A 13,885-nucleotide genomic window follows, 5' to 3' on the forward strand; every position below is an offset into this window, starting at 1 on the left:
GGGGTTGTGTATTGGCAGGAAGTGTGGGACGTCCTTGGAGAAAGTCACATCGAGTGAAGAGCAAGACCCCATTTGATGAAAATCAAACATTCATTTACCTAGTAAATTCTGAAAAATCCGGATAAAATGATTTCTTGCCACATGTAAACACACAGGCTCCAGCCTGGAGTCTGTGATCAAACAGCTTGCAAATCCCTGGATTGCTGCTCTTATTGTGAACATCAGATTTAACAATGTGTGTCAAAATATTTTAACTGTGGATTCTTGAAGAAGGATCATGAACTTTCAGCAAGCACAAGGCTGCAGCAGAGAGCAGAACAGAGAGGTTGGGGGCAGTGTGCCAAGTCTGATGTCAGATTGGGGGTGAAGAGTTCTCAGAGGGGATGCTGGTGAAACAAGTGTCGGACAAGGCTACTTGATGCACATCACTGGGACTTCTGTGCTGATAGAAAGGCTCCTTAACCAGAAGTATTCCCATCTCGGTCTCCTGCCCAGATACAGCATGAGTTCAATTTCAAATCCTGATGCAAGGGACCAGAATTTCCATCACGTAATTCAACCCAAGTGTGCAGCAGAGGTGGAATTTCAGTGGGAGAAGCAGGAGAGGAGGGGATAATGCTGGGAGGTCAACGATGACCTTATCAGGGGGCCAAAATCTATTGTGACGTCCATTTGCTCAACTCTACAGGGTTTCCTGCCCTGACTCTCCGATGGACGGGGCCCATGGAGTCCCCAACTCTACTCACAGCCCCAGATAAATCCTCCTTCTTAGCGCCCTCCCCCACACATAATCCCCTGACCCGTCACTCACCCCTCCCTTCGCTTGTCCTTCCCCCCCCACAACTACCTTACAACCTGCAGCTAAGACTTCCTTGTTTTCCGTCTGTCTCCCACAGGTAATCTCACCACCCCCACCCAATTTGGTACCATCTATTGGCTACCACCCTCTGCCTCATCCCATCCCCTTACTTCTTTATACCAGCCTTACCCCCATTGCACTGTCACTCCTGATGCAGGGTCTCGATCCGAAATGTCAACCATCCCTCTGCCCCTACGGATAATGCCTGACCCTCTGAGTTCCTCTGGAAGTTTATATTTTACTTCCTTGTTTCCCTCTGGTGGCTCCAGGGGTGCAGTCATAGCCGGAGCGCTCTGGAACGCGTCCGGCACCCCTCTAAGAAAAAAGCCAAAATAAACAAGCTAATTAATTAGGTGCCGCCCCAGGTGATTTGAGTATCTCAGAAACTGCTGATCTCCTGGGATTTTTACGCACAACAGGCTCTGGAGTTTACAAAGAATGGTGCCAAAAAAAAATCCAGTGAGTGGCTGTTCCATGAGCGAAAACATCGTGTTAAATCCACTCGCTGGTTTTCTTTTTTGGCACCATTCTTTGTGAACTCCAGTCTGTTGTGCGTAAAAATCCCAGATCAGCAGTTTCTGAGATACTCAAATCACCTGGGGCGGCATCTAATTAATTAGCTTGTTTATTTCGGCTTTTTTCTTAAAGAGGTGCCGGACGTGTTCCAGAGCGCTGCGGCTACGACTGCACCCCTGGGTGGCTCTGCTGTGATTGAATGAAGAAAGTTCTGCAGTGTGGTGTACCATGCTTTGGCCTCCATGCACTGTGGTTTCATGCAGTGGTGGCCCTTTCAGCAGTCGTGCATGGCCCAGTATGAACGTCGGGTTCACTCTGCCTGTGCCAGTGCTGATCAACTCCCCAGCCTTCGGGGTCTGCAGCACCCTGTCTGTGTCAGTGGTGCTGCTGTGTGGCGCCGACGCCACCCAGTGGCAGAAATACAGTACTGCAGAGCACGGCTGCCTCACTGATGCAGAATCTGGTGATCAGCCCATCCTGTCCAAAATCTCCATGGATCTCAGGCTTGTTGAGTTATGCAGCAAGGTTGCTGTACTCCTCAACAATCGAGAAGGTTCACGAGGAAACTCGGCCTGGTTGTGCACAGGAACACACAGCTTTAAAAATGTGCAGGGATATACTTGCTTATATAATGGGAGCAGAGGCTGATTTAGAAACCTTTAAAGCTCTCAGGGAGCTGGTGGGGCGGCAGCCATCTACCCATTGAGAGGGAGGTGTGGGCTGTGTGACTGGCATCCTGCCAACATGCCAGGGCTCTCGTATCCCTTCCTTCTGACATTAGCTCTGCCAGAATCAGTCTGCCCGATGTTGTCACCCTCCTGTTCCATGGACTCTTGCACATTTGGCATCAACCGCTGTCCACGGGGTGGTCCACCAGCAAGGTACCACCCCCTCCCTTTACCCAGTGGAACCAGATCTGTGGGAAGGGGACTAAAGAGCACTGTCAGTTTTCAAAAATGTGACCATGTTGTAAACAGTCTGTCAGATGCCCTACTCCCAATTAATTGTGGGAGCAATCACCCTTAAATAGCACTGTTCTTAAGTAAACAACAAATTACTTTTATTGATAAATTAGAAAATATTTATTCTCTAGAAAATGCAGCGAAGTTATGACTTTTCTTTAAGCTAATGTTCCCGCTGAGGGCTTTTGCTCTAACGCTGCTGGTTGTGTTCGTATTCCTGTTTTGATGGATCAGGGTGGTCAAAAGTCCGAAGGCCACAGATAATCAGTGGTGTTAGTGGCATTGATAATTGATGCAAATGTTGCTGCCAGAGGTTCTCCAAGTGTGTTGGTTTTATTACTGTCACATGTACTAAGATGCAGTGGAAAGCTAGTCTTCATACGGATGAAATCATTCCACAGTGTGATGTGGTAGAACAAGCTAAAACAATAACAGAGTGCAGAATAAAGTGCAACAGCTACAGAAAAGGGCAGTGCAGGTAAAAAAAATATGGCACAAGAGCAAGACGAGATAGATTGTGGGGTCAAGAGTCCAATTTATCACACTGCGGAACCATTCAATAGCCTCAGCACAAAATGGGAGAAGCTGTCCGTGAGCCTGGTGGTATATGTTTTCAGGCTTTTGTATCTTCCGCCTGCTGGGAAAGGGGAGAAGAAAGAAGGGCTGGGGCCGGTGGGGTCTTTGATTATGCAGGCTGCTTTACTGGGGCAGTGAGAAGTTTAGACAGAGACCATAGGGAATGCTTTCCATGATGTGATGTGTTGAGCTGTGTCCACAACAGTCTCGGGCAGAGCGGCTGCTTTACCAAATAACACGTGTGTTGTATTTCAAGGATGGAAATTGCGTTATTTAGAGCATATAAGAAATAGGAGCAGAATTAGGCCATTTGGCCCATCAGGCCTGATCCACTATTTCATCAAGGCTGATCCATTTCTCTCTCAGCTCCAATCTCCACCTTCTCCCCATGTCCCTCATGTCCTGACTAATCAAGAATCTATCGCCCTCTGCCTTAAATATATCCAATGACTTGGCCTCCACAGCCACCTATGGCAACAAATTCCACAGAATCATCGCTCTCTGGCGAAAGGAATTCCTCTTCATCTCCATTCTGAATGGACGGCCCTCTATTCTGAGGCTGTGCCCTCTGGTCTTAGACTCCTCCGCGTCCACTCTATTGAGGGCTTTCAACATTCAGTAGGTTTCAACGAGATTCCCCCCCCCCCCCCCCACTCTTCTGAATTCCAGTAAGGCCCAGAGCCGTTAAATGCTCCTCATGATAAGCCTTTCAATCCCGGAATCATTTTTGTGAACCTCCCTTGAACCCTCTCCAATGTCAGCACATCCTTTTCTTAGATAAGACACTGTACTCCATCTGCCACTTCTTTGTCCATTCTCCTTATCTGTCTAAGTTCTTTTGTAGCCTGTCTAGCTTCCTCAAAACTACCTGCTCCTCCACCCATCTTGGTACTGTCACACTTGGTACACAAAGTTTGTGGCCAAATTTCTTAAAAGCTTTCTCTTACCTTGCCCTTATATAATGCAAATCAACATAAGAACACAAGAAATAGAAAATAGGAGGAGGAGTCGGCCATCTGGCCCATGGAGCCTGCTCCACCATTCAATAAGATCATGGCTGATCTGGCCATGGACTCATCTCCACCTACCTGCCTTTTCCTCATAAACCCTTAATTACCGTTAATTCAAACCTTTAATTCAAATCAAGCAAGTGTTCTGCTCACATCCTGTTGTAAGCTGTTCTTTAGGTGGTGGTTGTTTGTGAAGAGATGTTAAACATACAGGAGCCTTTGTTAGCTGGTGGGGGCAGAGAGCTGGGGAGAAGCCTTGTGGAGGATGCAGAACCCCTCATGAGGGGGAGGGTCACTCTACTCTGAGCGCCTGTCTTTGGTGGGTTAATGACCTTGGCTGTGACAGCTACTGGTGTGCAACATCCAGACGTTACCCCTGAGTGAGCCACTGGGGCACAACATCTGGTTGGTAATCCTGTTCTGGTTGCTGTTACAACAGCTGGACGTTACCCCTGAGTGAGTCACTGGGGCACAACATCTGGTTGGTAACCCTGGTTTGGTCACTGATTACAACATCTGGTCAGCATCCCTTGGAGAATCATTGACTTGACCAGCATCTGGTGGGCTTGGCCATACATAAGCGGAGCTGACAGAGCTTCCTGCTATTGATCCAACGCACCTCCCTCTGCTGGCCGGGGCCACTGGTCAGACACTGTCCTTGGCGAAATCGTCCCAGCAACTCTCACTGTCTGAGCTCACAGGTAAGGAGAGGTTTCAACCCAGCGTAGAACCGGACAGGCATCTGTGTCAGCAAATGTCGAAAAATATCATCTTCATAATATGTGTTTTTCTAAAATTCTTTGTGGGGTAGATTCGATGCCGAGCCGGCCAAACCAAGGACTGCCTTGGAGGCGATTCGTATCACTCCACTTATCAACACGTCCTTTTTGCCCAAACGAACCCGACCCAGTTCCATTCCTCCGGGAAAAGCCAAGCCGAGGTACCATGAATCCGTGGAGACTAATCCTGCAAAAGGCCACATGTGCAGAGCATATACGGATAAACATGGATTTTTAAATGGATAGCAAGCCCAAGGAATGTCAATATAAAAAGTTGGGGAATTCATCCTGAATTCTATCTGGAATGAACATAGAAAATGAGCATTGCTGTGTGCTGAGACATTAATTGGTGTGTTGCAGATATTGTGCAGTTTCTTGGACTGAAGGTGCTTCCATTTCTTGTGTGGATTCCAGCCCAGCTCACCAGTCTGAGAGCACGATCATGTTTGAGTCTGCAGTGTGACACACAGTCCTGTTGAAGTGGAGGGGTTGTGCGATCCTGCCTGGGGCTCCACAGTTTGACTGAGTGAAGGGAGGTTGCAGCTCAGAGATGGGCTGGGGATTTCTCCCAGTCCCTGCTGTGACTTCCCAGCTCTTGGGCAGAGTTAACGGAGGGAGACCAGGAGAACCCCCTGCCCCACCAAAGAAATCGTGCTTTTTCCAGGATCCCCGAGCCAGTTATAACAGGTAGGGGGGCCCGGTAGTGCTTACAGCTATTAGTTTGTTTTCGAGCACGTGGGATCTGTGGCCTTACACCTCTGGAGTCATGGAGTAATACAGCACAGAAATAGCCATTCGGCCTAATGGATCCATACTGACCAAGAAGCCCATCTGCCCACTTTAAGGCCATATCCCTCTAAACCAGGGGTTCCCAACCTAGGATCCACGGACCCCTTGGTTAGTGGTAGACTCCATGACGTAAAGGTTGGGAACCGCTGCTCTACAGCTTTCCTATCCATATACCTGCCCAAATATCTTTTAATTCCAGTGTCTCTAATCCCATTAAATCAATGCAATGACATAAAAATAATCAACAAATTGTCCCGTAGCATATTTCACCATCTACATTTCCTCCTCTATAGGTAAAGCCCCCTCTCGTAGGTGGTCAAAAACTAGGCTGCCCAGAGCCTGTCCTTCATGGTATCTGCCCCCACAACCCTACCCCTTTGACGCCAGCTTGGGCACTGCAGGAGAAAAGCGACATGCTAGTAAGGAATAAGGAGAGACAGAACCTGCCCTCGTTAGAGAGTGAGTTGGGCAAAAGGGATGGGGGTAATCCTGGAAAGAACATGGAGGACAACGTTTCCGCTCTCCATGCTACGTTGCCTTCAGGTGAAACAAGTTGAAAAAGCACCAGGGATTGAACCAGGGTATCTCTTTAGGACACGAGAGAGACCCGAGATGCTGGACATCATGAACAGTTTTGGGCCCCATAGCTAAGAAAAGATGTGCTTGCATTGAAGAGGTTTATGAGAGTGGTCATAGGAATGAAAGGGTTAACATATGAAGAGCATTTGATGGTTTGAGGCCTGTACTGGCAAGAGTATGGAATGTTGAGGGGAAAATCTCATTGAAACCTATAGAATGTTGAAAGGCCTGATCTGTATAGAGTGGGGATGTTTCCAATAGTGCCAGAGGGCACAGAAAAGAGATGATGAGGAATTCTTTTGCCAAAGAATGGTATCTCTATGGAATTCATTGCCACAGATGGCTGTGGAGGCCAAGTCATTGGGTGTATTTAAAGCAAACGTTGATAGGTTCTTGATTAGTAAGGGTGTCAAAGGTTATGGGGAGAAGGCAGGAGAATGGGGTTGAGAGGGATAATAAATCAGCCATGATAGAATGGTGAAGCAGACTCATTGGGCCAAATGGCCTAATTCTGTTCCTGTGTCTATGGTCTTAATCTGGATTAACACACAAAATGCGGGAGGAACTCAGCAGGTCAGGCAACATCTATGGGGGTGAAATGAACAGTTGACGTTTTGGGCCAAGTGACTTCTTATGAGTCTCCAGAATTTTGTGTGTGGCTCGGGATACCTTTCTCTTCACTTTAACATCTCTTTTGTTTATAAATGTTCTCTGTCGGATCTTCTTGTGTCAGTGCTCACAATGGAAACTGATGGTGTAGACTTGTCACCCTGTAACTGAACCATCCTGGCTGCCTTGGCACTGAGGTATCATTACACCTGCCCCTCCACCACCACTCAGAGCCCCACACTGTCCCTCCGGGTGAGGTGTCACTTCATCTGCGAGCCTCTCGGGGTCATCAATTGTATCTGGTGATCCTTGTGCAACCTCCTCTATGTCAGTTAGATCGATATAGATTGGAGGACCATTTTGATGAGCTCCATTTTCCCAGTGGCCACCCATTTCAAATTGACTTCCCATTCTCATTTTACTACCATGATGAGGCCACAACTCAGGAGCAACACCTCAAATACCATCTGGGTAGCCTCCAACCTAATAGCACGAACATTGATTCTAACTTACGGTAATTTCTCTCCCTCCCCTTTTTCTCTTTTCCATTCACTGTTCTGGGTCCCCTCTCCCCCTTCTCTTTTCCATCACCTCCCTCTGGTTCCCCTCTCCTTCCCTTTCTTCTATGGTCCACTGTCCTCTCCAATCAGATTCCTTCTTCAGCCCTTTCCCCCTTCCACCTATCACCTTACAGCTTCTTACTTCGTTCCCTCCCCAACTCACCCACCTTCCCGCTCACCTAGTTTCACTTATCACCTGCCAGCTTATACTCTTCCCTCTCCCCCACCTTCTTATTCTAGTTTCTGTCCCTTCCTTTCCAATCCCGATGAAGGGCTTCGGCCCAAAAAGTCGACTGTTTATCCCCCTCCATAGATGCTGTCTGGTTTGCTGAGTTCACCCTGCATTTTGTGTCTGTGTTGCTCGAGAATTCCGGCATCTACAGAATCTCGTGTTCATCATTATAACATGACAGGTTTATATATTTGTAATTAAGTATGTCAGATGCTCACAGTTATAAAATGTTGAGTGTGTTATATCTGCAACACCAGGCAGTTGTAAACAACAAATATATTCAGAAATGTCTTCTTTCAGGTGTTAATTTTGACACATTTCAGAGTGAATCTTCCCTTGTTGGGACAATAAATGTTCCATATATACCCTCCTCATGTGGACAGTTTGAAAACAGCAAATGCTTCTCCCCTTCTCCTCACACCTTCCGCCTAATTCGCAGCAGTAACACCCAGTTAAGAATGATCTTAATTTCTGGCACTGTGTGGGTTTTTTCTGGGGTTTGTTTCAATGCAGATGAGATTTTAAAGTTGTACTAATTATTTTGGAATCTGCTTTTGTTGTTTGTGCTGGATCCGTGGATACCACTGAAACAGTCTCCTTGCCGTCTACGTTCCTTTCTCCAATACTGTTTCTCTGTTCATTAAAATGTAGTTTCAGAATTTGTGCTTAGATCTAATCCAAATACAAGACAATCTCCTCCAGGGATTTGCTTTGTGTTGGGACATTGTCCATTCATCACCAGGACAGAACCCCAGGTAGAACAGCAGCAGACACTTGGCTCTGAGCTAGGGGCGGTCATTCCCAATCTGAGTCACCAGCTTGTGGTTGTGAACAGGACTTTCATGACAAATCGAAAGGATGGTTATGGTAGCATTGCCCTAACCCAGCAACGGGCTCTGATGTAAATAAAGGAAAAGATGCCCAAGAAATTTGGCACAGACTCAACCTTTGTGTTGGAATGGGTATCCCAAGGCTTCCTTAATATCAGACGAACAGCCCAGATTCCTGTTGGGCACCCCAATCAGCCTGATGCGAATAGGGGAAGAAAGCTATCTGTAAGCTCAATCATTACAAGCTCTTTCAATTGATAGTAGGATGGTTGATGACCCAGTGTAAAATTATTTTATAAGAATCTTCATCCAGTACAAATTTCATTTGGCCAGACTTGGCAAAACTCGATCTGTTTGAGGATTAAATTTCCATGTTGTTCAAATAGTCACATAAATGTAATGCTCAAACAGCAGCTTGTGGGCCAAGACTGATACTAGAGTTTATCATAAATGAAGTCACAGATGAAAGAGTTAAAATCCATTAATTAGCCTTTTAGTTGTTTCTTTAATCTAAAGATTTGCTATCCATTACAGACCAGTGTGTGAATCAGTTTCACCAGATAATATGTGTGTTTTGTAACAGGAGGCTAATTCACATCATAAAGTCCCTGCCCAAGCGGCAAGTTTTAAACATTCCTCAGTTTATCATCCTATAAATCTTCAGCAATGTTTATTTTCATTTTGATTCCTTTAGTCAACACTTCAACCAAGTGATAATAAAAACGGTGATTCACGTTGTCGGATATTTACATTTGGGCCACTGTATTCAGAAAATATTTACTAACTTTGTTTTGTTTAAACGGTACTTTACTGATTTGTTGCGGGAGAGCTGGATTTACACGTCTCAATCCCACGTCATCACGTGACGCCCGCCCCCCCCCCGGGCCACTGTATTTCAAAAGATAAACATGTTCTTTTCACAATATTAAACTTACATAGAGATTCCACGTTAACCCAGTCGTTTTGAGAGGTAAGGCTTACTGTACACTGGAAAGCAAAGGTACAACAAATCAAAACTGCTCCCTTAATTTTCAGAAACTAGTGTTTTATACAGTCAGCATAGAGTTAAGTATTATTTGTAACCTCAGGCATTAGAGCAAATTTTGTATAAATCCGCTCTCCGCACATTGTTTAGTAGGATAGGAGTGCAGGTTGGAGATGGAACTTGCTGGCTTAGCTCTGTGAAGTGCATGTCTTTGCTCAGAGCTCAACTTGCAGAGCTCCAAGCACTAAATGTCGCGCTCTAATTTTGAGCACAGTCTGTGTGCAGTCCAGCTATTCTGAAGCTGCTTTTGTTATTGGTAAGTTGTAGATGGTGCCTGTACATACTGCTCTGACCAAATAAAATCAGATCATAATGAAGAATAGTTCATGTTTTTCTGTATTCTACAATTATTCTGTAAGTTAAATATATTTTAACAAAAGGAGTTTTCGGAAGTCAGCCATCTCTGCTCTACAGGAGAAACTGCACAGTATGTTTCACTCACTGTGGGGGTTCTTGTTTTAATATCTTTTTCATCCTTTTACACACAGCTGGCAGCAGAAGACTTCTTCCTCTCTTGTCTACCAGAGTGAATCTGCTCACACCCTAAAGACTAGGTACATGTTTGCAGATTTGTGGGTGCAGATTGATAACGGCATTAATGCAATGCGATATTGACCCACTAACAGAGTTACCGAGTATTCTCGTTGCACTTGCATTCTCAATCTTCCGGCTTCCTCTTTGAACTCGGGTATATTAACCAAGGCTGTTTCTGTTAATATTTAGCAGGATGTTAATCTCTTCCTTTCCCAATGTTGATGAGACTTCAGTTCTGAAAAGTACCAATCGGATTTTTAGATTTTTCAGAATTCAAATCCAACTGCACTGACATTCTATAAATGACTTGTGTTTGCTCTCCAGGATGACAATCTACAGAAAGGCAATATTGCTCTAAAGATGTAACTCTGATGCAACTCGCACGCTGGTGTAGCAGGCAATTCTCCCATCAAAAATTAGCTGGTTCTTTACTAACACGCACCAGAGTCCATCTACCAGGCTGTGGGGAACAGCAGCAGTTTGGGGTCTCAAATTTGGAATATTTAAATTAAGTCTGTCACGTTTGTGGCATCCTGTATCATCAGGGTGTAGGATTCTGTGATGTAGGTCAGGGATGGTGATCGTTTCCTGTTGTCTCCAACCTTGAGGTACCAGAAATAACTTACAGTTACAGAATACGCACCAGATCTGCCATTGGTCAGTTCATGGGGGGGTGGTAGTTTAAAATGCATCTGATAGGACGCTCAGCACTCTGAAACAATGGATCACATGGAATGGTGCTTTAACCTGCATATAACACATCCTCATTCTACTGCTAATGAGTTCTCAGTGTCCCCACTAGTTTTTTTTAAATAAACCTGGAATAAATACTAGAAAAGGAGGGAGGATGGACTGGTGAGTGTGAGATGCTCATGGCAGCTATCAGTTCGTTCTGGTTCACTTTCCTCTCCGAGGAAAGCTCATCCTGCACTAAACAGGTCCAAGAATAGATGTACTCTCTTAATTTAAAGAACTGTTGTGGTTGACATTATTAGCCTAGTTAAGTCTTAACTTAGACCCTGGGCAACAGGGTAGATTTTCTACATTCCCATTCCTGGTGCAAAGTGACATCCGAAGGGTTCCTGTTAGAGATGTATGCTTTTGAATGTTGTCATCTCTCTTTTCTCAGCCTAAATTAAACACCTCTATCAACAGCTGATCTAATATTTAATCTTTGGGTCCCTTTCAGAGACTTTTCTTTGTAGTCCAATGTTGCTTATGTTAGATGTCTCTTGCTGAACAAGTGTTTATTCCTGGTGTTGCTTACTGTAAAACAGGAATTATGCAACAAAGTGTCTGCCAGTTCTGATCGGTAAGTGCAATGGATCTGTATCTATGCCCGTGGTAAATATGCTCAGCAATGAGACTACAGCTGATTCTCAACTGTATAGGAATATTTTGGGATTTTTAAACTAGCGAAAATCTGCAGATGCTGGAAATCTGAACAACACACACAAAATGCTGGAAGAACACAGCAGGCCAGGCAGCACCTATGGGGGAAAAACCCTTCAGTACCAGTCTGCGAACTTGCCTTCCTGGGCGCTCGTGCAGCTTTTCACACCGCCCGTGAAGCTATGACAGGGTAGCAACCGCCTTATTCATCTTTTAAAAAATAAAGAGGAAGATGCCGTTGTGTTTCCAAACGAAACATAGCAACGAGCTGCTGGGAGTAAACCTGGGCAACAAGAGCCTAATAGTCAATAACCGTTTGGAGCGTGCTGCTTCTGTAGTCTGATAAAATGAATCCCTTCGTACTTACAAGGTATCTGTAGTTGGAAGTTATAGGCACAAGAGGTTCTGCAGATGTTGAACGGAGGTTGGATGCTTAGTGAATATCTAGGATTCAGCTCTTGGTTTTATTCTCTGATCAGAGGAGGGCGATTCATCTCTGCTGTTCATCTCGTGCGTTTCGCGATTCACCACTCACTCTTCATCCTGTCTTTTAACCTCCCTAGTGGCAGCTTCGGAAGCAGCACCATGGTGCCTGGGCCGCCAGCTCCTCAGACTTACTCAGAAGCCCCAGCGCCTGCTTCCAAGCCGAAGGTTGTCAGCACTGCGAGTATCAGACCAGCTCCCTTCCATCCACCCAAAGGTAACTCACCAGAGCATCATCGGGCACTGTCGTGGAGGGTGGGGTAGTCAATGTAAAGGGAGTGTGAGAGGCTGCAGCTTCTGAGTTTCTGAAGGGGCTGCTCCTCGTGTTCTGGACTCATCTCAGCCCCACTGCCCTGATCTTCGGCCACCCAGTGCAGGGGGTGGGGGTGTGCTTGAGGGAGTCTCCTCGACCCGGACAAGGCGTCTGTTGGCAGGTCCAGGCAGTGGGCAATCAAAGGTTTTGCCCAAGCCATCTGCCAGCTGTTCTGGGTTCACATCTGTGCCTACGTGTCTCTGAAGAGGGAGCCTGCGATATCTACGGTTTACGATGGGGGATTTCTGGGACCGGTGGGCACCTCGGGCTCCGGTGTGTTTTGGACAAAGGTGACCAAGTTATAATTTGAAACTGTTAATAGTACGTCTCATGAAGTCTTGTAATATTGGGTAATACTGTGTTCCTCCGATAGTGTGATCATTTGTATAAATTTTTGTGAGAAAAAAGGGGAATCATCATCCATGGGAGAGTAAGTGATGTCAAGTTACATTTTATTAAAAAACTAATACAGGTATTTGAGTCTGTTTGCATAGATTGTATTGTGTACACGTGTGTGTGTGTATGTGTCTGTGTGTGTGTGTGTGTGTGTATTACAGGGTCCCACCAGGTTATCAAAGCCTTACTACGGACTGCCTGTACGTACAAATGAGTATCTGGGGGGACCGGAGGTGCAGTTAGGAATGGATTTTCCAGCTGCTGAATGTCTGCAGATGTTTTATGCTGGGTGGAAAGGGGGTATCTCCATGTGCCTTCTCACCCTCCCCCCCCGCCCCCCGAACCACGAGGGTAGTACTGTGTGGAACCGAGCAGAGCTGGGAGTTACTGAGATTGGCTAATGGCTGCGGCTGCTGTTCCTGTTCCTGCTCACGCTCCCATCACTGCTGTTGCTGTGACATTCTCCCACACGCTCTCTGTTCACCTCCCGCTTCTGAAAAGTTATGAGCACCTCTCAAAAGTGGATCCCCGTCATAACCAGGCTTGTAGTTCCATATTTTTTGTTTCTGGTGCAGTGCTCAGAGGGTTGAATCCTGAATCCTGTACCGTTCTGTTGGTTGCTTTCTCCATTTTCTGCATTTTGTTTGACTTCCTTCAGCAGGAGATGTCTGCTTCCTGGGTGCTTCTCTGTGAATGCTACATCCAAACATTTAGTTTTAGGGGGAGGCACTTACAGAACTTCAGAAAACTCTGCTCTGAGTGTTTGTTGTGACAGCACTCTGAAACCTTATCACTTACCTCTGTCTTGTGTTCAGCCCCTGCAGCACAGATGCACAGCAGCACGGCTGCGTTTAACGTCAGCAAGCCTGCTGCGGCTCCGGGACCCGTGCAGCCGGCCGCCGCGCCGCCGAGCAACCGACCGCCGTGGATAACCGATGACAGCTTTGCTCAGAAGTTCCAGGCCGGAAAAAGCACCACTACACTCACCAAACACATCCAGCCTCTGCCGCATTCGGCACCCCCAAAGCCGCCGGTGTCGACCCTGCTTGCAGCCCCCGCCCACGAGCCCGCGCACGCCCCACTGCCGGGGCAGACAGCTGGGGGCATCCGCAACCTGGTGCAGAGGGCTGAGAGATTCCCGGCCAGCAATCGAACTCCCCTGTGTGGACAGTGTAACAGCATCATCAGGTGCAGAAACTGTCAGTTCCGAATCTAACCTAAACTAGACACACTCGCAAATGTGCTTGTAGTTCAGTTCTGTGAAAGAATGAGCCGGGGATATCCCTTCTGTTGTCTCTCTTCAACAGAGAGGCTTGGTTAACAGTCAAGTCTATTTGAGATTATTATCTTGGGCACAGTGCGGTGTTCTACAGGTACAGTGAAAAGTTTCCTTGCAACAGCATCACAGGTTCAGGCAACAC

General features: G+C 46.4%; 1 protein-coding gene across 5 annotated transcripts in view; it reads left to right on the forward strand.

The window, feature by feature from the left end:
* The window catches only part of LOC140212042 (LIM domain-binding protein 3-like), a 178,416-nt gene that overhangs the window by 138,747 nt on the left and 25,784 nt on the right, over positions 1-13,885 (forward strand). For 3 of the 5 annotated variants that reach the window (XM_072282480.1, XM_072282482.1, XM_072282483.1), the window contains 4 exons: positions 4,735-4,863; positions 9,835-9,900; positions 11,836-11,972; positions 13,280-13,652. In XM_072282480.1, coding sequence (XP_072138581.1) covers positions 4,735-4,863; positions 9,835-9,900; positions 11,836-11,972; positions 13,280-13,652 — 705 coding nt within the window. The remainder of the gene's footprint in view (positions 1-4,734; positions 4,864-9,834; positions 9,901-11,835; positions 11,973-13,279; positions 13,653-13,885) is intronic. The other 2 variants (XM_072282481.1, XM_072282484.1) reach the window with 2 other exon arrangements.

The sequence above is a fragment of the Mobula birostris genome, chromosome 18 (assembly GCF_030028105.1).
Source record: "Mobula birostris isolate sMobBir1 chromosome 18, sMobBir1.hap1, whole genome shotgun sequence".
NCBI lineage: Eukaryota > Metazoa > Chordata > Chondrichthyes > Myliobatiformes > Myliobatidae > Mobula > Mobula birostris.